General features: G+C 58.1%; 1 protein-coding gene across 1 annotated transcript in view; it reads right to left on the bottom strand.

Moving 5' to 3' along the window:
* Positions 1-148: 148 nt before the first annotated feature.
* Positions 149-22476, bottom strand: part of LOC132807058 (protein NDRG2-like) — a 27579-nt gene continuing 5251 nt past the window's right edge. The window contains exons 2-14 of the mRNA XM_060821361.1: positions 22180-22285; positions 21355-21475; positions 19289-19351; positions 16194-16254; positions 15643-15729; positions 14840-14896; positions 13253-13356; positions 10766-10810; positions 10159-10210; positions 7755-7802; positions 7112-7147; positions 6235-6286; positions 149-1334 (exon numbers count right to left, since the gene is read on the bottom strand). Coding sequence (XP_060677344.1) covers positions 1171-1334; positions 6235-6286; positions 7112-7147; positions 7755-7802; positions 10159-10210; positions 10766-10810; positions 13253-13356; positions 14840-14896; positions 15643-15729; positions 16194-16254; positions 19289-19351; positions 21355-21475; positions 22180-22285 — 996 coding nt within the window. The 3' untranslated portion in view covers positions 149-1170. The remainder of the gene's footprint in view (positions 1335-6234; positions 6287-7111; positions 7148-7754; positions 7803-10158; positions 10211-10765; positions 10811-13252; positions 13357-14839; positions 14897-15642; positions 15730-16193; positions 16255-19288; positions 19352-21354; positions 21476-22179; positions 22286-22476) is intronic.

Genomic DNA, 22476 nt, shown 5'->3' on the forward strand with positions numbered 1-22476 from the left:
CTTCCCCTACACCCCCTGTAAATGTTGTCCCCTGCGGGAGGTTCAGTCGCGGTTGAAGACAGGCAGGAAAAGACTACCCTGTGCAGGCGAGGACCCCAACCTCTCGGGGAATGGCAGCCATTTTTTTTCTCCCCCCCCCCCCCCCCCCCCCCCCCACGTCAATCTCACCACGCCTCGATTCCACCCCCAACCCCCCCCTTGGGTCCGGGCTTCGCGATTTGTGCTTTCGTGGGGCAGGGGAGAGTCGGTGTGTCTCTTTCTGCTCCCCTCATCCCCACCCCGCGTCACACCCCTGTGCTTATGGTCAAGGGTTGGGAGGGGAAACACGGTGGGAAGGGGGGGGGGGGGGGGGGTTGGCGAGGTGCCTGAACCCCAGCGAACTCCCCGCGGCCGCCTGCAAGCTGGTGACAAAATGGCCGCCCGATCGGGGAAGCGGTGGGTGTGTGTGTGTGGGGAGAGGTTCAGCCGAACCCACCGCCCGCCGGCGGGTTGACAAAATGGCCGACCGACGGAGGGGGTCAGCAGAACCCGCTGACAAAATGGCCGACTGCTCGAGTGGCGGGGTGAGGCAGTCAGCAAAACTGACTTGGCCCTGTTGACAAAATGGCTGACCACTTAACGTGCGTCGGCCAAGCCGACCGCCTGCGGGCGAGTTCGACAAAATGGTGGACCGCTCAGGGTGGAGTCAGCCAAAACCCCTCGCCACCCCCCCCCCCCCCCAAAACTCCCGTGCTGACAAAATGGCCGCCCGCTCAAAGCGTCAGCCAGACCCGACCGACCGACCGCCCGCATGCGAGCTTGACAAAATGGCCGCCCGCATCGGCAGCGAGTGGGCGTCATCGCTCGAGTGGAAGAGGAGAGGGGAGAAGAGGGGAGGGGGGCGATGACCATGCAGCGTTATACACAAAACAAACCCACCGACCCTTTCAGGGAGGGAGAGGGGGGGAAAAAATAATATCAGTGGCAGGAAAATTAGTCTCAGAAAGAAAAGATTTGACGTTATTTTTCTTTTTAACTCATGTCACGAAACGTTGAGAGCTCCTCCCCGGCAGCTCCTGAGGGGGACAAGCAGACGGGCCTAGCCTCACCCTCCTTCCCTCCCTCCCTTCCTTCCCCTCCCCCCCCCCCCCAGGTCCAGGCTGCGGCCTTCACTCCCAGGCTTGCTGCAGCTCAGCAGGAGACCTCCATGGTCTGGGAGGGGCTGGAAGAGACCAGGGCCCCGCCGTCGCTGCCCTGGGACAGGGTGCGGGAGCGGGAGCGGGAGCCGTCCCCGGATGCTCCGGACAGCGAGGTGGTACGCGAGCGGGACAGCCTGGTCATCCCGGCGGAGGGCACTGCGAAGGAGAGAGAGAGAGAGAAGACAAGATGGCGTCAGTCAGGGTCAGGCCATGCGAGGTGGGAGCGTGGTTCCCCAACTCTTTCCTTCCCCCCCCCCCCCCCCTCCCCCAGGCGTGGTCACTACCACGAGATCAACGTAGGGATGGCGGGCGAGCCCGGAGAGGGGTGGGCGGGTGATCGGTTTGCGTTGTCGGGGGGGGGGGGGGGGGAAACACTATCCGCCAGTGGGGCAAAGGTCGCCAGTGGTAGAACAGGCGCGCGTAGAGGGAGCCTTACTCTGTATCTGACCCCGTGCTGTCCCTGTCCCTGGGATGGGGGGGGGGGGAACAGTGTAGAGGGAGCTTTACTCTGTATCTGACCCCATGCTGTCCCTGGGATGGGGGGGACAGTGTAGAGTGAGCTTTCCTATGTATCTAACCCTGTGCTGTCCCTGTCCCTGGGATGGGGGGGGAACAGTGTAGAGGGAGCTTTACTCTGTCTCTAACCCCGTGCTGTCCCTGTCCCTGGGATGGGGGGGGACAGCGTAGAGGGAGCTTTACTCTGTATCTAACCCCGTGCTGTCCCTGTCCCTGGGATGGGGGGGGGAGGAACAGTGTAGAGGGAGCTTTACTCTGTATCTAACCCCGTGCTGTCCCTGGGATGGGGGGACAGTGTAGAGGGAGCTTTACTCTGTATCTAACCCCGTGCTGTCCTTGTCCCTGAGATGGGGGGACAGTGTAGAGGGAACTTTACTCTGTATCTAACCCCGTGCTGTCCCTGGGATGGGGGGGGGGGGGGGGGGGGGGGGGGGGACAGTGTAGAGGGAGCATTCCCCTGCTGTCCACACTGTGAGTTTCCTCTCTCTCACACTCTCCACGTTAATCCACACCGCCCGGAGCCAGCCGGTGTTAGTACCTGTGCCTACACTCAGGCGTCTGTCCACCACATGGGGTACTGCCCATCACCAGGGAAAGGCAGCATGGGGGAGAGAGAGAGAGACGGAGAGAGGTGGTTAGACCCATCATGCACCCTGCCACACACAGACCAACGCACCACACGGCCCAACAACCTGGGCCCTCCAATCCTGCGCTGAGTTGCCCTTCCTCGCTAAAACTGTCTTCACTTCCAGGACGCATGTTCCTCTGCTCCCTTTCTGTTCCTGTATTCAACAGGAGTACCATGGTGGGCCACTATGGGTAATTTAGCACGGTCAATCCACCCTAACCGGCACATCCCTGGGCACTATGGGTAATTTAGCACGGTCAATCCACCCTAACCTGCACATCCCTGGGCACTATGGGTAATTTAGCACGGCCAATCCACCCTAACCTACACATCCCTGGGCACTATGGGTAATTTAGCACGGCCAATCCACCCTAACCTGCACATCCCTGGGCACTATGGGTAATTTAGCACGGCCAATCCACCCTAACCTGCACATCCCTGGGCACTATGGGTAATTTAGCACGGCCAATCCACCCTAACCTGCACATCCCTGGGCACTATGGGTAATTTAGCACGGCCAATCCACCCTAACCTGCACATCCCTGGGCACTATGGGTAATTTAGCACGGCCAATCCACCCTAACCTGCACATCCCTGGGCACTATGGGTAATTTAGCACGGCCAATCCACCCTAACCTGCACATCCCTGGGCACTATGGGTAATTTAGCACGGCCAATCCACCCTAACCTGCACATCCCTGGGCACTATGGGTAATTTAGCACGGCCAATCCACCCTAACCTGCACATCCCTGGGCACTATGGGTAATTTAGCACGGCCAATCCACCCTAACCTGCACATCCCTGGGCACTATGGGTAATTTAGCACGGCCAATCCACCCTAACCTGCACATCCCTGGGCACTATGGGTAATGGAGCACGGCCAATCCACCCTAACCTGCACATCCCTGGGCACTATGGGTAATGGAGCACAGCCAATCCACCCTAACCTGCACATCCCTGGGCACTATGGGTAATTTAGCATGGCCAATCCACCCTAACCTACACATCCCTGGGCACTATGGGTAATTTAGCACGGCCAATCCACCCTAACCTGCACATCCCTGGGCACTATGGGTAATGGAGCACGGCCAATCCACCCTAACCTGCACATCCCTGGGCACTATGGGTAATTTAGCATGGCCAATCCACCCTAACCTGCACATCCCTGGGCACTATGGGTAATGGAGCATGGCCAATCCACCCTAACCTGCACATCCCTGGGCACTATGGGTAATTTAGCACGGCCAATCCACCCTGACCTGCACATCCCTGGGCACTATGGGTAATTTAGCACGGCCAATTCACCCTAACCTGCACATCCCTGGGCACTATGGGTAATTCCACACAGGAGCCACCCCGTGTGAAGAAAGTAGCCCCTCGGGTCTTTTTTAAATCTCCCCCCTCTCCCTGTAAAAATGTGACCCCCCCCTCCCCCAGTCTTCAAATGCCTCATCTCTTGGGGGAGAGAGAACCCTATCCAAGCCCCTCAATATTTTATAAACCTCTATAAGGTCACCCCTCAGCCTCCGACGCTCCAGGGAAAAATGTCCAAGTCCTACTCCTGATGACTCAGACCCTCCGCTTCCCTCCCAACATCCTGGTAAACCTCTTCTGAATCCCCTCCAGTTTAATAATATCCTTCCCGTAACAGGACTGACCAGAACTGGGGGGGGGGGGACAGTATTCTCACGTGAGACTTGGTCAGAAACCTTCTGAAAGGTCTGAAGTGAACCACAGTCCCTGATCTTCTCAGCTGGTAACGTCCTTGAGCTGTGCGGCAACACTGTCCCTTTCAGAACACAGGCTGTTACAGTGGCAAGTACAGGCCATTCGGCCCACGATGGTGTGGAACCAGTCTGAACATTATCCCGTTCTCGTCCATGTGCCTACCCAATGACCGTTTCAAGGCCCTTAAAGTTGGCGAGTCTATCACTGCTGCAGGCAGCGCGTTCCACGCCCCGACTACTCTCTGAGTAAGGAAACTACCCCGACATCTGTCCTAAATCTCTCACCCCTCAGTTTAAAGCTGTGTCCCCTCCTGCTGGCGGTCACCATCCGAGGAAAAAGGTCAAACATCGGATGGTGCCTGATCTGACTGTAATCTCACCCTCCAGTGTCCTTCCTAACCGCCTCCCCTTCCCCAAACCCTTCCCGTTCCCTCCCATTGGACGCCATCCCAGTGGACCCTAAACCCCCTTCCCGTTCCCTCCCATTGGACACAATCCCAATGGACCCCAAACCCCCTTCCCATTCACTCCCATTGGACGCCCTCCCAATGGACCCTAAACCCCCTTCCCATTCCCTCCCATTGGACACAATCCCAATGGACCCCAACCCCCTTCCCGTTCACTCTCATTGGACACAATCCCCATGGACCCCAAACCACCTTCCCATTCCCTCCCATTGGACACAATCCCAATGGACCCCAAACCCCCTTCCCATTCACTCCCATTGGACACAATCCCCATGGACCCCAAACCCCCTTCCCATTGGACACAATCCCAATGGACCCCAAACCCCCTTCCCGTCCACTCCCATTGGACACAATCCCAATGGACCCCAAACCCCCTTCCCGTCCACTCTCATTGGACACAATCTCGATGGACCCCAAACCCCCTTCCCATTCACTCCCATTGGACACAATCCCCATGGACCCCAAACCCCCTTCCCATTGGACACAATCCCAATGGACCCCAAACCCCCTTCCCGTCCACTCCCATTGGACACAATCCCAATGGACCCCAAACCCCCTTCCCGTCCACTCCCATTGGACACAATCTCGATGGACCCCAAACCCCCTTCCCATTCACTCCCATTGGACACAATCCCCATGGACCCCAAACCCCCTTCCCATTGGACACAATCCCAATGGACCCCAAACCCCCTTCCCGTCCACTCCCATTGGACACAATCCCAATGGACCCCAAACCCCCTTCCCGTCCACTCCCATTGGACACAATCTCGATGGACCCCAAACCCCCTTCCCATTCACTCCCATTGGACACAATCCCCATGGACCCCAAACCCCCTTCCCATTGGACACAATCCCAATGGACCCCAAACCCCCTTCCCGTCCACTCCCATTGGACACAATCCCAATGGACCCCAAACCCCCTTCCCGTCCACTCCCATTGGACACAATCTCGATGGACCCCAAACCCCCTTCCCATTCACTCCCATTGGACACAATCCCCATGGACCCCAAACCCCCTTCCCATTGGACACAATCCCAATGGACCCCAAACCCCCTTCCCGTCCACTCCCATTGGACACAATCCCAATGGACCCCAAACCCCCTTCCCATTCACTCCCATTGGACACAATCCCCATGGACCCCAAACCCCCTTCCCGTTCCCTCCCATTGTCCACTCTATCTAACCCTTGGATTATCTTCTGCGTCTTAATTTAAGTCCCCTCTCAACCACCTCTCTAATGAAAACAGCCTCCGTTCCTTCAGCCTTTCCTCATGAGACCTTCCCTCCAGACCAGGCGACGTCCTGGTCAACCTCCTCTGCCCCCTTTCCCAGGGCTCCCACGTCCTTCCTGTAACGCGGTGACCGGAACTTCGCGGCAAAACTCCCGAGCGTCGGCCGCCCCAGTGTTTTGCAGCCTGACCTCGTGGCTCCGAAACTCGATCCCTCTCCCGAATAAAGGCTAGCACACCGTCCACCTCAGCAACCCGATCACCCTGGGTGGCAAAAATCCCCATCGATGTACCTGGACACTGAGCGCGCTCTGCCTCAGCGACTGAACCCATGCTCCCGTGGACAATACACACACACAAACACACACCCAGTTCCACTGCTCAGATATATCCAACTCCACACCTCCTTCATGCATCAGCCCCCATCGTACTGCTCCCCACCCCCACCCAAAGTGAAAGCCAGCCCGGAATGCTTTTCCATACTCACTGTATCCCATTCCTTGGACGAAGTACTTGAAGGCTTCAGTCAGCTTCCCTGGCTGTTGAGAGAAACACAGAAAAGAGACAGGGAGGGGAGGGGGTGGGGGGGAGAAACAGTCAAATTCAGGTCGGCTGCGAGGTGGTCATGGACCCTCCGGGACTCTAGGGGGAGCCTCTCTGCCCGAAAATGCCATTCCAGTGCAGTACCGCACTCCTGCCACTAGGGGTGGAGGGGAATGGGTTGTGGAAGTACCTCAGTTCAACCAGAAGGGGGAGCTACTGGGGGGGGTGGCGGTTGAGTGGGGCGACCTCAGTTCCCAGAGGGCGCCTCCGTGACCCCTGACCCCAGGTTGTAGAGCTCAACGCTCCAACCACTGCTTCCCCCACGCCTCGTCGGGGGTAGAGGGTGAGGAGGAAGGGGGGGGTTTGGGGTCCATTGGGATTGCATCCAATGGGAGTGAATGGGAAGGGGGTTTGGGGTCCATGGGGATTGCATCCGATGGGAGTGAATGGGAAGGGGGTTTGGGGTCCATGGGGATTGCGTCCGATGGGAGTGAATGGGAAGGGGGTTTGGGGTCCATGGGGATTGCGTCCGATGGGAGTGAATGGGAAGGGGGTTTGGGGTCCATGGGGATTGCGTCCGATGCGAGTGAATGGGAAGGGGGTTTGGGGTCCACCGGGAGGGAACGGGAAGGGTTTGGGGAAAGGGAGGCGGTCAGGCAGGACACTGGAGGGTGAGATTACAGTCGGATCAGCTACCATCTGAGGGAATGGGCCAAATGGCCGCCTTCTGGGCCTGTTCTTTCCCTCCCAAGAGATCCCATCATTGCCGCTTGGAATGAGGGTCTGGATCACACACAGTGAAGATGAAATGACCAGCGTACCTGAGAGATCTGGGGCTGTCCTCCAGAGTCGGCCATCTGTCCGCGCAGAGAGAGAGAGACACAGAGGGGGAAAGGTTACAGACCAGAACATTGAGACTGAGCAGAGATCAGCACAATATCAAGATGGAACCAGCCCAAACTCAACAACTCGATCATTAGGAACCCATTCCCAAACCCTCTTCCCATTCTCTCCCATTGGACACAATCCCAATGGACCCCAAATCCCCCCTTCCCATTCACTCCCATTGGACACAATCCCCATGGACCCCAAACCCTCTTCCCATTCGACACAATCCCAATGGACCCCAAACCCCCCCCTTCCCGTTCAATCCCATTGGACACAATCCCAGTGGACCCCAAACTCACTTCCTGTTCCCTCCCATTGGACACAATCCCCATGGACCCCAAACCCTCTTCCCGTTCACTCCCATTGGACACAATCCCAATGGACCCCAAACCCTCTTCCCGTTCACTCCCATTGGACACAATCCCCATGGACCCCAAACCCCCTTCCCATTCACTCCCATTGGACACAATCCCCATGGACCCCAAACCCCTTCCCATTCCCTCCCATTGGACACAATCCCAATGGGCCCCAAACCCCCTTCGGTGCCCTCGAGTGAACATATGAAGCCGTCCTTACCTTGAGGAAGGACGTCTGAGTTGGATCGAGTTTTGCGTTGCACTCAACCTGAGGAATGCAGGGAAAGCTGATTATTCCTGGCTGGAATATCTCTTGGATGGTCGCCACAGAGTGAGGGGACCAGGGCTCCCCTGACCATGACGGAGAACACAGTTCCTCCTGTAACCCTCGCTCGACACACCCCGGTATCCCCGAACACACGCAGGAAGCAACGAAATAAACCGAATGAAAGTCCGAATTTCCACAGGGAAATTCCTCCCTTGGTCTGTCTGTCTCACGTTGTCTTGGACGTTGTTACCGTCACCTTCTGCACCGGACCGTAGGAGGGTGAGGGGTGGGGAGCGACCGGACAGAGGTGGGGAAAGATCCTTATCTCTCAGCCCCCCCTCCCACATTCCTGACGTAGACCTGAACCATCGACGCTCCTGCTCCTCGGACGCTGCCTGACTGGCCGTGCTTTTCCAGCATTCCCACTTTTCGACTTGTGCGAAGGTGGACAGGAAAGGTTGGAAAATGGCGCTGTCTCAGCCAGGCACGCAGCATGGGAACAGACCATCCGGCCCTATCTGTCCATAATCCCCACCCGCCCCCAGAATCTAATATAGTCCACACCCGCCTGCTCCCAGAATATATCCCTGCAAACTTTTCCCTGTACTCAGTCACAGAGATGGACAGCAGGGAAACAGACCCTTCGGCCCAACCCGTCCATGCTGACCCAGATATCCCAATCCGATCTAGTCCCACCCGGCCCATATCCCTCCAAACCCTTCCTATTCATATACCCATTCAAATGCCTCTTAAATGCTGTCACTGTACCAGCCTCCACCACTTCCTCTGGCAGCTCATTCCACACACGTACCACCCTCTGAGTGAAAACGTTACCCCTCACCCTAAACCCATGCCTCTCTGGTTCTGTCGAAACTCTCTCCCCATAGCCCTGTATCAATCCCCAAACTAATCCCACTGCCCCACTCTCTCTCCCCATAGCCCTGTATCAATCCCCAAACTAATCCCACTGCCCTGCTCTCTCTCCCCACAGCCCTGTATCAATCCCCAAACTAATCCCAGTGCCCCGCACTCTCTCCCCATAGCTCTGTATCAATCCCCAAACTAATCCCACTGCCCCGCTCTCTCTCCCCACAGCCCTGTATCAGTGCCCAAACTAATCCCACTGCCCCGCTCTCTCTCCCCACAGCCCTGTATCAATCCCCAAACTAATCCCACTGCCCCACTCTCTCTCCCCATAGCCCTGTATCAATCCCCAAACTAATCCCACTGCCCCAGTCTCTCTCCCCATAGCCCTGTATCAATCCCCAAACTAATCCCACTGCCCCGCTCTCTCTCCCCACAGCCCTGTATCAGTGCCCAAACTAATCCCACTGCCCCACTCTCTCCCCATAGCCCTGTATCGATCCCCAAACTAATCCCACTGCCCCACTCTCTCCTCATAGCCCTGTATCAATCCCCAAACTAATCCCACTGCCCCACTCCCTCTCCCCATAGCCCTGTATCAATCCCCAAACTAATCCCACTGCCCCGCTCTCTCTCCCCATAGCCCTGTATCGATCCCCAAACTAATCCCACTGCCCCACTCTCTCCCCATAGCCCTGTATCAATCCCCAAACTAATCCCACTGCCCCACTCTCTCTCCCCATAGCCCTGTATCGATCCCCAAACTAATCCCACTGCCCCGCTCTCTCTCCCCATAGCCCTGTATCAATCCCCAAACTAATCCCACTGCCTCGCTCTCTCCCCATAGCCCTGTATCAATCCCCAAACTAATCCCACTGCCCCACTCTCTCCCCATAGCCCTGTATAGATCCCCAAACTAATCCCACAGCCCCGCTCTCTCTCCCCATAGCCCTGTATCAATCCACTGCCTCAGAAAGCTCGCTCCCCCACCCTGTGTGTAAAAACTATAGCCCATCATCTCTTTCAGTCCCCTGCCTCTCGCTGTAAATTTGCCGCCACTACCCGAGGGTGACGCCCACCTACCATTCACGCCCCCTACCTGATCTTACAAACCTCCGTCAGGTCACCCCTCGACCTCCAACGGTGCCCTGGTAAATCCTGGAGGGACACTGGCCGGGGACCTGGCAGGTGGGGAGGGCCGGGCAGTGCCGAATGGTCTGTTTCCGTGCCGTGTGTTCTCTCTGACCCCCTCCCGACCCACCGGCGGTCCTGACCGTAAGCGCGGGAAACCCCCACTGCTCCTGCTCGGACGCTCCGCTCCTCCAGCGATTGTCCTCTCGCGCCGGCGCGCTCTCCCTTGCTCCCAAGGCTCGGTCTCCCAGATCCCTCTGCGCCCAGCCCCTCTGCCGTTTCTAACTGTGCGACGTCGTGCCCCGTGGGTGGGTGGGGGTGGGTGCGCGATCGGGGAAAGCGGTAGACGGGCGTCACGTACCACGGCGTCCTCATGAGGAGCATGATCGCCCACCACCAACATGACAGGGCACCTGGAGGAGACACCAACAGAGCAGGATCAGAGAGGGGTGGGAGGCCACACCGCGAGGTCGAAAGGTCAAACCCCCTTCCCCCCACCCCGCCTGGGCTGGGGCTGGGATTCGACCGTCCCTCCCTCCTCCCCACCCCCCTCCCCTCCCCTCCCCCTACTCCTCTCCTCGGGGAGTGACGGCAGAGAAGATGGACTCCTTAAAGGCCTAGTCTCCCGGTGGGTATCCATCGTGGTTAAAACCGCCCTCTTGACCAAAAGCAGGGCCGGGCGATCCCCTTCCCCCCCCCTCCTTTTTCGGGGGTAAGGAAGTCTGCAGCCCCCACCCCCTCGCCCTCCCCCAGCTTGACCCGGTCGGTCGGGCTCTCCATTCCCCTCCCCCTCCAAGAGAGACATGACCACTGTAATGGCTGACCGCAGAAGTGAGGTGGGGGTGGTTAACCCTACCACCAGGACAGGGCAGACGGTGTTTTTGGGGGGGGGGGGGAGAAAACCCTGACCTTCCAGAAGCGGGAGAGGTTGGCCCTCCCCCCACCCACCACCCCGTCGGCCATCTTACTTGAGAGTTCCTGCGCCAACGCGGTCTATCTCCAGGTCGCGGCGACTGAGGGCAAGAGAGAGAAAAGAAAACCGCGTCAGGGTGAGAACGGCAGACACCCATCCCCTCGCCCGAGAGAGAGAGACGAAAAGCAACAGCAGTTCTCAAACGTGCCCTCCCCATCACCTCCTGCCATTAACACCCATTCCACGTCTCAATCCCTCCTCCGCCAATGTCAGGACTAGCTCCTGCCCTGGTCTCTGGGCACCGCCACTCGCTCCTCCTCCCATCCACGGGGTCATGGACGTCATTGACCGGGTCCCCTTCAGCTCTGGCGAAGGGTCACCACACCCCCCCACCCACCCACCCACCGGACTCCAAAGCGTTTAATCTTGGGTTATTTTTCCTCTCTTTCCCCCCCAACTCCCCTCCCCCCTCACATCGCAGGAACTTCCTCCCGCATGACCCAAGGGCGGGAAAGGACCATTGGACGTAGAAGTGGATGGAAGGCCATTTGGCCCACTGAGTCCACTCTGCCCCTCAATCGTGGCGGATGGCCATTTCAACGCCACTCACCCGCACTCTCCCCTTCTCCCTTGCGAGATTAAGAAGCTGTCAATCTCTGCTTCGAAGACATTTGACGTCGCGGCCTACACCAGGCCCCCCCGGCAATGAAATGCCCACCACCCTCTGGCTTAAGAAAATGTCTCCTCATTTCTGTTCCAAATTGCCCCTCCCCCCTCGGCCGTGCCCAAGGTTCCTCGTCTCTCCCCCCTTGGCCAGAAACAATCCCCACCCTTTTGGAAGCCTTGCCTCATCCTGTAAGTTTCTGTTCGATCCCCCCCCCCTCGAGCTTCTCAATTCTTAACCAATACAATCCCAGGGTCCTGGGCCGTTCATCCGGTGTTGGGGCCTAGCGCTCCTGGGATCATCCATGTGAGTCTCCGCTGCACATGCTCCAGCGCGGTGGCTCAGTGGTTAGCGCCGCTGCCTCACGGCGCCAGGGACCCAGGTTCAATCCCAGCCTCGGGGGCGACTGTCCGTGTGGAGTTTGCACATTCTCCCTCCCCACCCACCTCCCCGTGTCTGTGTGGGTTTCCTCCGGGTGCTCCGGTTTCCTCCCACAGTCACAAAGATGCACAGCTCAGGGTGGATTGGCCGTGCTACATTACCCACAGTGCCCAGGGATGTGCAGGTTAGGGTGGATTGGCCATGCTAAATTACCCATAGTGCCCAGGGATGTGCAGGTTAGGGTGGATTGGCCATGCTAAATTACCCATAGTGCCCAGGGATGTGCAGGTTAGGGTGGATTGGCCATGCTAAATTACCCATAGTGCCCAGGGATATGCAGGTTAGAGTGGATTGGCCGTGCTAAATTACCCATAGTGCCCAGGGATGTGCAGGTTAGGGTGGATTGGCCGTGCTAAATTACCCATAGTGCCCAGGGATGTGCAAGTTAGGGTGGATTGGCTGTGCTAAATTACCCATAGTGCCCAGGGATGTGTAGGTCAGGGTGGATTGGCCGTGCTAAATTACCCATAGTGCCCAGGGATGTGCAGGTTAGGGTGGATTGGCCGTGCTACATTACCCACAGTGCCCAGGGATGTGCAGGTTAGGGTGGATTGGCCATGCTAAATTACCCATAGTGCCCAGGGATGTGCAAGTTAGGGTGGATTGGCCGTGCTAAATTACCCATAGTGCCCGGGGATGTGCAAGTTAGGGTGGATTGGCCGTGCTAAATTACCCATAGTGCCCAGGGATGTGCAGGTTAGGGTGGATTGGCCATGCTAAATTACCCATAGTGCCCAGGGATGTGCAGGTTAGGGTGGATTGGCCGTGCTAAATTACCCATAGTGCCCAGGGATGTGCAGGTTAGGGTGGATTGGCCGTGCTAAATTACCCATAGTGCCCAGGGATGTGCAGGTTAGGGTGGATTGGCTGTGCTAAATTACCCATAGTGCCCAGGGATGTGTAGGTTAGGGTGGATTGGCCGTGCTAAATTACCCATAATGCCCAGGGGTGTGCAGGTTAGGGTGGATTGGCTGTGCTAAATTACCCATAGTGCCCAGGGATGTGCAGGTTAGGGTGGATTGGCCGTGCTATATTACCCATAGTGCCCAGGGATGTGCAGGTTAGGTGTATTAGTCAGTCGTAAGTATAGGATAATGGGGTAGGGGGAATGGGTCTGGGTGGGTTGCTCTTCAGAGGGTAGGTGTGGACTTGTTGGGCCGAAGGGCCTGTCTCCACACTGTAGGGATTCTATGAATCGACCCATGGGCAAAGATGGCGCGGGGGCCGGTGGGGGGGGAAGCTGGGACAGGGAGGTTCGTTCTCACCGCAGGATGGGCCATTTCCTGTCGGCCATCTTGGATTGACCCTTTCCCGCTCAGTCTCCAACAACCGCCGAAGGAGCGAGTCCGGCCTTGGGGGGAGGTCCACCCACCGTTGGATGGTGGACCGACACCACCCCACCCCCCCGCCCAAACCCCCCCCCCCCCACCCCCCCACCTGTTGTAGCTGTTCCAGTACAGTTCGATGTTGCTCAAGGTGTTCCCTTCGGTCATGTGTTGGCGGTACGCATGAATCAACTCCGAGTTGTTGGAGAGTTCCTCCTGCAGAGAGACGGAGGGGGAGAAACAGGGATGAGGCTCTCCTCTGGGACACTACGGCGTCGAGTGACTCCCTCAGGGCGTTCCGAAGGCTGTGTGAGGCAGGAGGGGGGAATGTCAGGAGGGCAACAAGGTGGGGGCATGAGGCAAATAGGGTTGAGGAGAATCTAAAGGGGATCTAACAACGGGGGAGAGGATAGGTCCTTGGGGTCATAGCTCCTTGAAAGTGGAGTCGCGGGTGGATAGGATAATGAAGGAGGCATTTGGGACACTTCCCTTTACTGCTGTAGGAGGGACAGTTAGTCAGTTTGCAGATGACCCCAAAATCGGAGGGTGCAGTGGACAGCGAAGAGGGTTCCCTCAGATTACAACAGGATCTGGACCAGATGGGCCAATGGGCTGAGAAGTGGCAGATGGAGTTTAATTCAGATCAATGCGAGGGGCTGCATTTTGGGAAAGCAAATCTTAGCAGGACTTATACACTTAATGGTAAGGTCCTGGGGAGTGTTGCTGAACAAAGAGACCTTGGAGTGCAGGGTCATAGCTCCTTGAAAGTGGAGTCGCAGGTAGATAGGATAGTGAAGGAGGCGTTTGCTATGCTTTCCTTTATTGGTCAGAGTATTGAGTACAGGAGTTGGGAGGGTCATGTTGCGGCTGGACAGGACGTTGGTTAGGGCCACTGTTGGGATATCGCGTGCGATTCTGGTCTCCTTCCTATCGGGAAGATGTTGTGAAAGGGTCCAGGAAAGATTTACAAGGATGTGGGAGGGTTTGAGCTACAGGGAGAGGCTGAACAGGCTGGGGCTGTTTTCCCTGGAGCGTCGGAGGCTGAGGGGGTGACCTGGTTTATAAAACCATGAGGGGGCAGGGATAGGGGTAAATAGACAAGGTCTTTTCCCCCCTGGGGTGGGGGAGTCCAGAACTAGAGGGGGGTAGGTTTAGGGTGAGAGGGGAAAGGGAGCTGAGGGGGTGACTTTCTCACCCAGAGGGTGGTGCGTGTGTGGAATGAGCTGCCAGAGGAAGTGGTGGGGGGCTGGTACAATGACAGCATTGAAAAGGTGGATGGGGACAGGGATAGGAAGGGGTTAGAGGGGAATGGGCCAAGGGGCTGGCAAACGGGGGCTGGGTTAGGTTAGGGATATCAGGGTCGGCACGGACGCGATGGGCCGAAGGGTCTGTTTACCGCGATGAGCAACTCTCGAAATGTTCCCGGCCAGAGACTGAGAAGGGCACACCGGGTGAGGAGCCGTCAGTGTCACCCTGCGAAGATGGGAGCCCGCCAAGACCACCCACCCCAGAGTCAGAGTCGAGGGGAGAGTGGGGGGGGGTTGCTGTCCAGGGAGCCCCTCAGACGTGCGTCTCGTAGACGGGACACGGGGCCTGGGTGGGAAAGTGGAAGCGGAGAGGTGCGGGATCTGGGTGGGATTTATTGACCCCTGGGGGGACGGGAAGAGGGGGGAGTGTGCTCTGGGATTGCGAGACTCACCTGGCTGAAGAGGTGAGCAAGGATCACATCAGTCAGAGAGCTGGTCAACCCAGTAATCTAAACAAGACAGGGAGAGGGTGTGAGCAACATCCATCAATTTCCAGTCTGTAACTCCCTCCTGGGTATCTGTTATTCTGTATATAAACCGCCCCGAACCCCTCGATTAGATTCCTGTCTGTAACTCCCTCCCGGGTATCTGTTATTCTGTATATAAACCACCCCGAACCCCTCGATTACATTCCAGTCTGTAACTCCCTCCTGGGTATCTGTTATTCTGTATATAAACCACCCCGAACCCCTCGATTAGATTCCAGTCTGTAACTCCCTCCTGGGTATCTGTTATTCTGTATATAAACCATCCCGAACCCCTCGATTACATTCCAGTCTGTAACTCCCTCCTGGGTATCTGTTATTCTGTATATAAACCACCCCGAACCCCTCGATTAGATTCCAGTCTGTAACTCCCTCCTGGGTATCTGTTATTCTGTATATAAACCACCCTGAACCCCTCGATTAGATTCCAGTCTGTAACTCCCTCCCGGGGTATCTGTTATTCTGTATATAAACCACCCGAACCCCTCGATTAGATTCCAGTCTGTAATTCCCTCCCGGGTATCTGTTATTCTGTATATAAACCACCCTGAACCCCTCGATTAGATTCCTGTCTGTAACTCCCTCCCGGGGTATCTGTTATTCTGTATATAAACCACCCCGAACCCCTCGATTAGATTCCAGTCTGTAACTCCCTCCCGGGTAACTGTTATTCTGTATATAAACCACCCCAAACCCCCTGGTGTCTGTACCTTCGAAGCAGCCCAGTCCATCCATCCTTTAGCGTTCGGGTCAATATTGAGAAGGACTAGGCCCTCAACCAGATCTGGGGAGTGTCTCTGCAAAATGGACAGACACCAGGTTCAATTCCCCAACAAACCCTGACCACTCAAATACAAAATATTAAACAGGGACGGAGGGGGTTAAGGAGGGTCCCGACGGTCGATATAAAATATTAAACAGGGACGGAGGGGGTTAAGGAGGGTCCCGACGGAGGATATAAAATATTAAACAGGGACGGAGGGGGTTAAGGAGGGTCCCGACAGAGGATATAAAATATTAAACAGGGACGGAGGGGGTTAAGGAGGGTCCCGACGGAGGATATAAAATATTAAACAGGGACGGAGGGGGTTAAGGAGGGTCCCGACGGAGGATATAAAATATTAAACAGGGACAGAGGGGGTTAAGGAGGGTTATGATGGAGGTGCTGTTGCCAAGGATCTGCATTGATCCTATCCTGAATGCCCTGTTTATCCCGCGGATGTTGAGTGTATATTCGTATGCTCTGTGCATCCAAACTTACAGCAAACTTTGCCAGGATGTACGCCCCAGCACCAGCCCCCACTCCAATGATACTTCGGAAACTGCAACAGACAGAGAGAGAGGGAGCGTGTGAGAGAGGCGAGAGAGACAGAGAGTGAGAGAGAGTGTGTGTGTGTGTGTGTGAGAGAGAGAGAGAGAGTGAGAGGAGAGAGTGAGAGTGTGTGTGTGAGAGAGAGAGGTGAGAGAGTGAGAGACTGTGTGTGAGAGAGACAGAGAGAGAGACAGAGAGTGAGAGTGTGTGTGTGTGAGAGAGAGAGAGAGAGTGAGAGACTGTGTGTGAGAGAGAGAGAGAGACAGAGAGTGAGAGTGTGTGTGTGAGAGAGAGACTGTGTGTGAGAGAGAGAGAGAGACAGAGAGTGAGAGTGTGTGAGTGTGAGAGAGAGAGACAGAGTGAGAGTGTGTTATGAGAGAGAGAGGGAGAGACAGAGAGTGAGAGTGTGTGAGAGAGAAAGAGAGAGACAGAGAGTGAGAGTTTTTGAGACTGAGAGTGAGAGAGAGTGAGTGAGTGAGCGAGAGAGACAGTGTGTGTGAGAGAGAGCGAGAGAGACAGAGAGTGAGTGAGATAGTGAGAGAGAGTGAGATAGAGTGAGATAGTGAGAGAGAGTGAGACCAAGATTGAGAGAGAGAGTGAGTGTGAAAGAGAGAGATGGAAGGTGTGTGTGAGTCTGTGTCTGTGTGATAAAGAGAGAGATGGAGATTGTGAAAGAGAGAGATAGAGAGCGATGGAGAGTGGGATAGAGAAAGAGAGAGAGAGACAGGGTGTGAGACTGTGAGACCGAGAGTAAAAGGGAGAGAAATGGAGAGTGCGAGAGAGAGATGGAGAGTGAGAGGCAGAGAATGTGAGAGTGAGGTGGAGAGTGCTGAGGGAGTGGGCGCTGTGGGAGGGTCAGCACTGTGGGAGCGGGCGCTGTGGGAGGGTCAGCGCTGAGGGAGTGGGTGCTGAGGGAGGGTCAGCGCTGAGGGAGTGGGTGCTGTGGGAGGGTCAGCGCTGAGGGAGTGGGTGCTGAGGGAGGGTCAGCGCTGAGGGAGTGGGTGCTGTGGGAGGGTCAGTGTTGAGGGAGCGGGTGCTGTGGGAGGGTCAGTGCTGAGGGAGCGGGTGCTGTGGGAGGGTCAGTGCTGAGGGAGCGGGCGCTGTGGGAGGGTCAGCGCTGAGGGAGTGGGTGCTGAGGGAGGGTCAGCGCTGAGGGAGTGGGTGCTGTGGGAGGGTCAGCGCTGAGGGAGTGGGTGCTGAGGGAGGGTCAGCGCTGAGGGAGTGGGTGCTGAGGGAGGGTCAGCGCTGAGGGAGTGGGTGCTGTGGGAGGGTCAGCGCTGAGGGAGTGGGTGCTGAGGGAGGGTCAGCGCTGAGGGAGTGGGTGCTGTGGGAGGGTCAGCGCTGAGGGAGCGGGCGCTGTGGGAGGGTCAGTGCTGAGGGAGTGGGTGCTGAGGGAGGGTCAGCGCTGAGGGAGTGGGTGCTGTGAGAGGGTCAGCGCTGAGGGAGTGGGTGCTGTGGGAGGGTCAGCGCTGAGGGAGCGGGCGCTGTGGGAGGGTCAGTGCTGAGGGAGTGGGTGCTGAGGGAGGGTCAGCGCTGAGGGAGTGGGTGCTGTGAGAGGGTCAGCGCTGAGGGAGCGGGCGCTGTGGGAGGGTCAGCGCTGAGGGAGTGGGTGCTGTGAGAGGGTCAGCGCTGAGGGAGTGGGTGCTGTGGGAGGGTCAGCGCTGAGGGAGCGGGCGCTGTGGGAGGGTCAGTGCTGAGGGAGTGGGTGCTGAGGGAGGGTCAGCGCTGAGGGAGTGGGTGCTGTGAGAGGGTCAGCGCTGAGGGAGCGGGCGCTGTGGGAGGGTCAGCGCTGAGGGAGTGGGTGCTGTGGGAGGGTCAGTGCTGAGGGAGCGGGCGCTGTGGGAGGGTCAGCGCTGAGGGAGTGGGTGCTGTGGGAGGGTCAGCGCTGAGGGAATGGGTGCTGAGGGAGGGTCAGCGCTGAGGGAGCGGGCGCTGTGAGAGGGTCAGCGCTGAGGGAGCGGGCGCTGTGGGAGGGTCAGCGCTGAGGGAGTGGGTGCTGTGGGAGGGTCAGTGCTGAGGGAGCGGGCGCTGTGGGAGGGTCAGCGCTGAGGGAGTGGGTGCTGTGGGAGGGTCAGCGCTGAGGGAATGGGTGCTGAGGGAGGGTCAGCGCTGAGGGAGCGGGCGCTGTGGGAGGGTCGGCGCTGAGGGAGCGGGCGCTGTGGGAGGGTCGGCGCTGTGGGAGGGTCGGCGCTGAGGGAGCGGGCGCTGTGGGAGGGTCGGCGCTGAGGGAGCGGGCGCTGTGGGAGGGTCAGCGCTGAGGGAGTGGGTGCTGTGGGAGGGTCAGCGCTGAGGAAGTGGGCGCTGTGGGAGGGTCAGCGCTGAGGGTGTGGGTGCTGTGGGAGGGTCAGCGCTGAGGGAGCGGGCGCTGTGGGAGGGTCAGCGCTGAGGGAGCGGGCGCTGTGGGAGGGTCAGCGCTGACGGAGCGGGCGCTGTGGGAGGGTCAGTGCTGAGGGAGCGGGTGCTGTTGGAGGGTCGGCGCTGAGGGAGCGGGCGCTGTTGGAGGGTCGGCGCTGAGGGTGCGGGCGCTGTGGGAGGGTCAGCGCTGACGGAGCGGGCGCTGTGGGAGGGTCAGTGCTGAGGGAGCGGGTGCTGTTGGAGGGTCGGCGCTGAGGGAGCGGGCGCTGTTGGAGGGTCGGCGCTGAGGGAGCGGGCGCTGTGGGAGGGTCGGCGCTGAGGGAGCGGGCGCTGTGGGAGGGTCGGCGCTGAGGGAGCGGGCGCTGTGGGAGGGTCGGCGCTGAGGGAGCGGGCGCTGTGGGAGGGTCAGCGCTGAGGGAGTGGGTGCTGTGGGAGGGTCAGCGCTGAGGAAGTGGGCGCTGTGGGAGGGTCAGCGCTGAGGGAGCGGGCGCTGTGGGAGGGTCGGCGCTGAGGGAGCGGGCGCTGTGGGAGGGTCAGCGCTGAGGGAGTGGGTGTTGTCTGGGGTGACTGGTGAACCGTCTAACTCGCTGAACGACAGTGTGAGAGGAACGAGAGCGATGAGTGTTTCTGGCAGCGTTGAGCGTTGAGAGATGTGAGTGATCACACAACAGGCCCATGTAACAACTCACTTGAAGTACTGTATAACACAAGGCAGCATCTCACACAACTGCTCCATCGATGGGTATTGGTACCTGGGGAGGGACACACCGAGACAGGGAGAGAGCAGTGAGAGCAGCTCGCAGCACAGAGTGAACATGTCACACCCCCCTCACCCCTCCATCTCACACTCCCAGGGACAGGGACAGCACGGGGTTAGATGCAGAGTAAAGCTCCCTCTACACTGTCCCCCCATCCCAGGGACAGGGACAGCACGGGGTTAGATACAGGGTAAAGCTTCCTCTACACTGTCCCCCCCCATCCCAGGGACAGGGACAGCACGGGGTTAGATACAGGGTAAAGCTACCTCTACACTGTCCCCCCCATCCCAGGGACAGGGACAGCACGGGGTTAGATACAGGGTAAAGCTTCCTCTACACTGTCCCCCCCCATCCCAAGGACAGGGACAGCACGGGGTTAGATACAGGGTAAAGCTTCCTCTACACTGTCCCCCTCATCCCAGGGACAGGGACAGCACGGGGTTAGATACAGGGTAAAGCTCCCTCTACACTGTCCCCCAATCCCAGGGACAGGGACAGCACGGGGTTAGATAATTCTGAGGTCACTAGGGCCAGGACACAAGGAAATCCTGTCTGCCGTCACTATCAGACAGAGAAGACCTGCCATCCGTTATAGAGCTATGGCAGCTCTGGTTTCCTCCCATACTTAGGGTGGATTGGCCATGCTAAATTACCCATAGTGCCCAGGGATGTGTAGGTTAGGGGTGGACTGGCCATGGGAAAAGCAGGGGAGAGGGGATGAGCGGGATTCCCTTCAAAGAGTTGGAGTCAGTTCGGTGGGGCCGAATGGCCTCTATCCGCACTGTGTGCCTGGATGTTGTGAGGACAGACCAGTCCAGTTCCGCCGACCTCCTTGGGCCTACCTGGATCCGCACAGGCCCAGGGGCCTAAGATTGACCTGGATTCCCTCAGGTGCGGGGTGAGGCCTGAGGTCTTGCCTTCGACTTATTCCCTCAGCTCCAGGACAAGCCCCGAGCACAGGCCCTGGGCGGCATATCGGCCAGATATCCCTCAGGGGTGGGCCCAGGGAGGCCTGAACGAGGTTAGGGGCCCTCACTGACAGGGAGGGCACGGGGAGGCGATGGATTCGGGAGACAGCGTAGGAACGGACCAAAAAAAATGACAGATGCTGGAGAGGATTGGCTTCACGGGAAGGGATCCCTCATTCGCGGGTGGGATGCGGGTGCCGGAGAGTGGGCCCAGTCCCAGTTTATCATCCCTGTCCCTAATTGCCCCCCCTTGGGAAGGTGAGGGTGGAGGGGGTGCCATCTTAGCCCCGTGCTGTGGGGTAGACCCACCATGGCCCTCAGGGAAGGGGGGGCAATCTCAGGATTCTGACCCCAGGAAGGAACGGCCGATAGATTCCGGGAGAGGTTCATATGTGGTCGGGCCGTGTTCAGGGGGATTCAGTGACAGTAACGCCATTGACCGTCAAGGGGGCGATGGTTAGATTCTCTCTCAATGGGAACCCCCAGGATGTTGATAGTTGGGGGGAGGGGGATTCAGTGACGGTAACGCCATTGAACGTCAAGGGGGCAATGGTTAGATTCTCTCTCAATGGGAACCCCCAGGATGTTGATAGTGGGGGGGAGGGGGATTCAGTGACAGTAACGCCATTGAACATCAAGGGGGCGATGGTTAGATTCTCTCTCAATGGTAACCCCCAGGATGTTGATAGTGAGGGGAGGGGGATTCAGTGACGGTAACGCCATTGAACATCAAGGGGGCGATGGTTAGATTCTCTCTCAATGGTAACCCCAGGATGTTGATAGTGAGGGGAGGGGGATTCAGTGACGGTAACGCCATTGACCGTCAAGGGGGCGATGGTTAGATTCTCTCTCAATGGGAACCCCCAGGACGTTGATAGTGGGGGGAGGGGGGATTCAGTGACGGTAACGCCATTGAACGTCAAGGGGGCGATGGTTAGATTCTCTCTCAGAGGAGATGGTGCTGGCCCACTCGCGGGGGCCCCAAATGTTGCCCGGAACGTGTGGGCAGCCCAGGCTCAGGACCCTTACCCGGTGGGGAATGGGGCAGCTCCTTCCTGCTGACCCGGAGCGTCGATGTGGCACACTACAAAGTTCTTGGTGATCTCCATCATGTCCTCGAATTTGAAGAGGGTGTTGAAGCAGGTCTTATCTGAGGGAAGGTTGTAGGTGGTGGGAGAGATTAAAACGCAAGCATCATTGGCAGCGAACGAGGCATCACCCCCCCCCCCCCCCCCCCTTCCCCTTCCTCCCCCCACTCCGGCACCACCCCCAAACTCCTCCCACATCTCGCCCACACCACCACCACCGTCGCCTCACCCTTCAGGTATTCACGCCACCCATGGCTCGGCTCCACTTCCCTCCCCTACCGTCGCTCCCCTCCGACGAGGGGGGGAGGGGGGAGGGGGGGGGAAGGGTCAAAGGGCGGGCTGAGATGGGGAGACCACGTCTTCGCCCCCCAGAGAGCCACACTAAATTACCCATAGTGCCCAGGGGTGTGCAGGTTAGGGTGGATTGGCCGTGCTAAATTACCCATAGTGCCCGGGGATGTGCAGGTTAGGGTGGATTGGCCGTGCTAAATTACCCATAGTGCCCAGCGATGTGTAAATTATGGTGGATTGGCTGTGCTAAATTACCGATAGTGCCCAGGGATGTGCAGGTTAGGGTGGATTAGTCCGGGGTAAATGTAGGGGAATGGGTGTGGGTGGGTTACCCTTCGGAGGGCCGGTGTGAACTTGTTGGGCCGAAGGGCCTGTTTCCACACGGTAGGTAACGGTTGTTTGGCATGTTAGTGAAGGAGGAGTGGGTGGAGATTGGGCGGGGGTTGGAATGGGGTGAGGGGAAGGAGTTACGTACGGTTGAGTCCGACATCGTGGTAGGTCAGGATGGCCGGGCGGTTTCCCCGGGGCGATCCATGGATGGTCACGTGCAGGATCCCGTATGGGGTCTCCACGTCATGCTCCTGCAGCAGGGGGCCGGGAGGGAGAGAGGGGACAGAGGGTGGAGGGAGAGGTGCAGGAGGGGAGAGAGAGGGGAGGGTGGGAGAGACAGCGATGGGGAGAGTGAGAGGAGAGAAAGTGAGGGGGGGAGAGTGAGGGGGGAGAGAGAGAGAGAGGAGGGAGAGAGAGTGAGGGGGGGAGAGAGTGAGGGGGG

Source organism: Hemiscyllium ocellatum (assembly GCF_020745735.1).
Source record: "Hemiscyllium ocellatum isolate sHemOce1 chromosome 27 unlocalized genomic scaffold, sHemOce1.pat.X.cur. SUPER_27_unloc_1, whole genome shotgun sequence".
Classification (NCBI taxonomy): Eukaryota; Metazoa; Chordata; class Chondrichthyes; order Orectolobiformes; family Hemiscylliidae; genus Hemiscyllium; species Hemiscyllium ocellatum.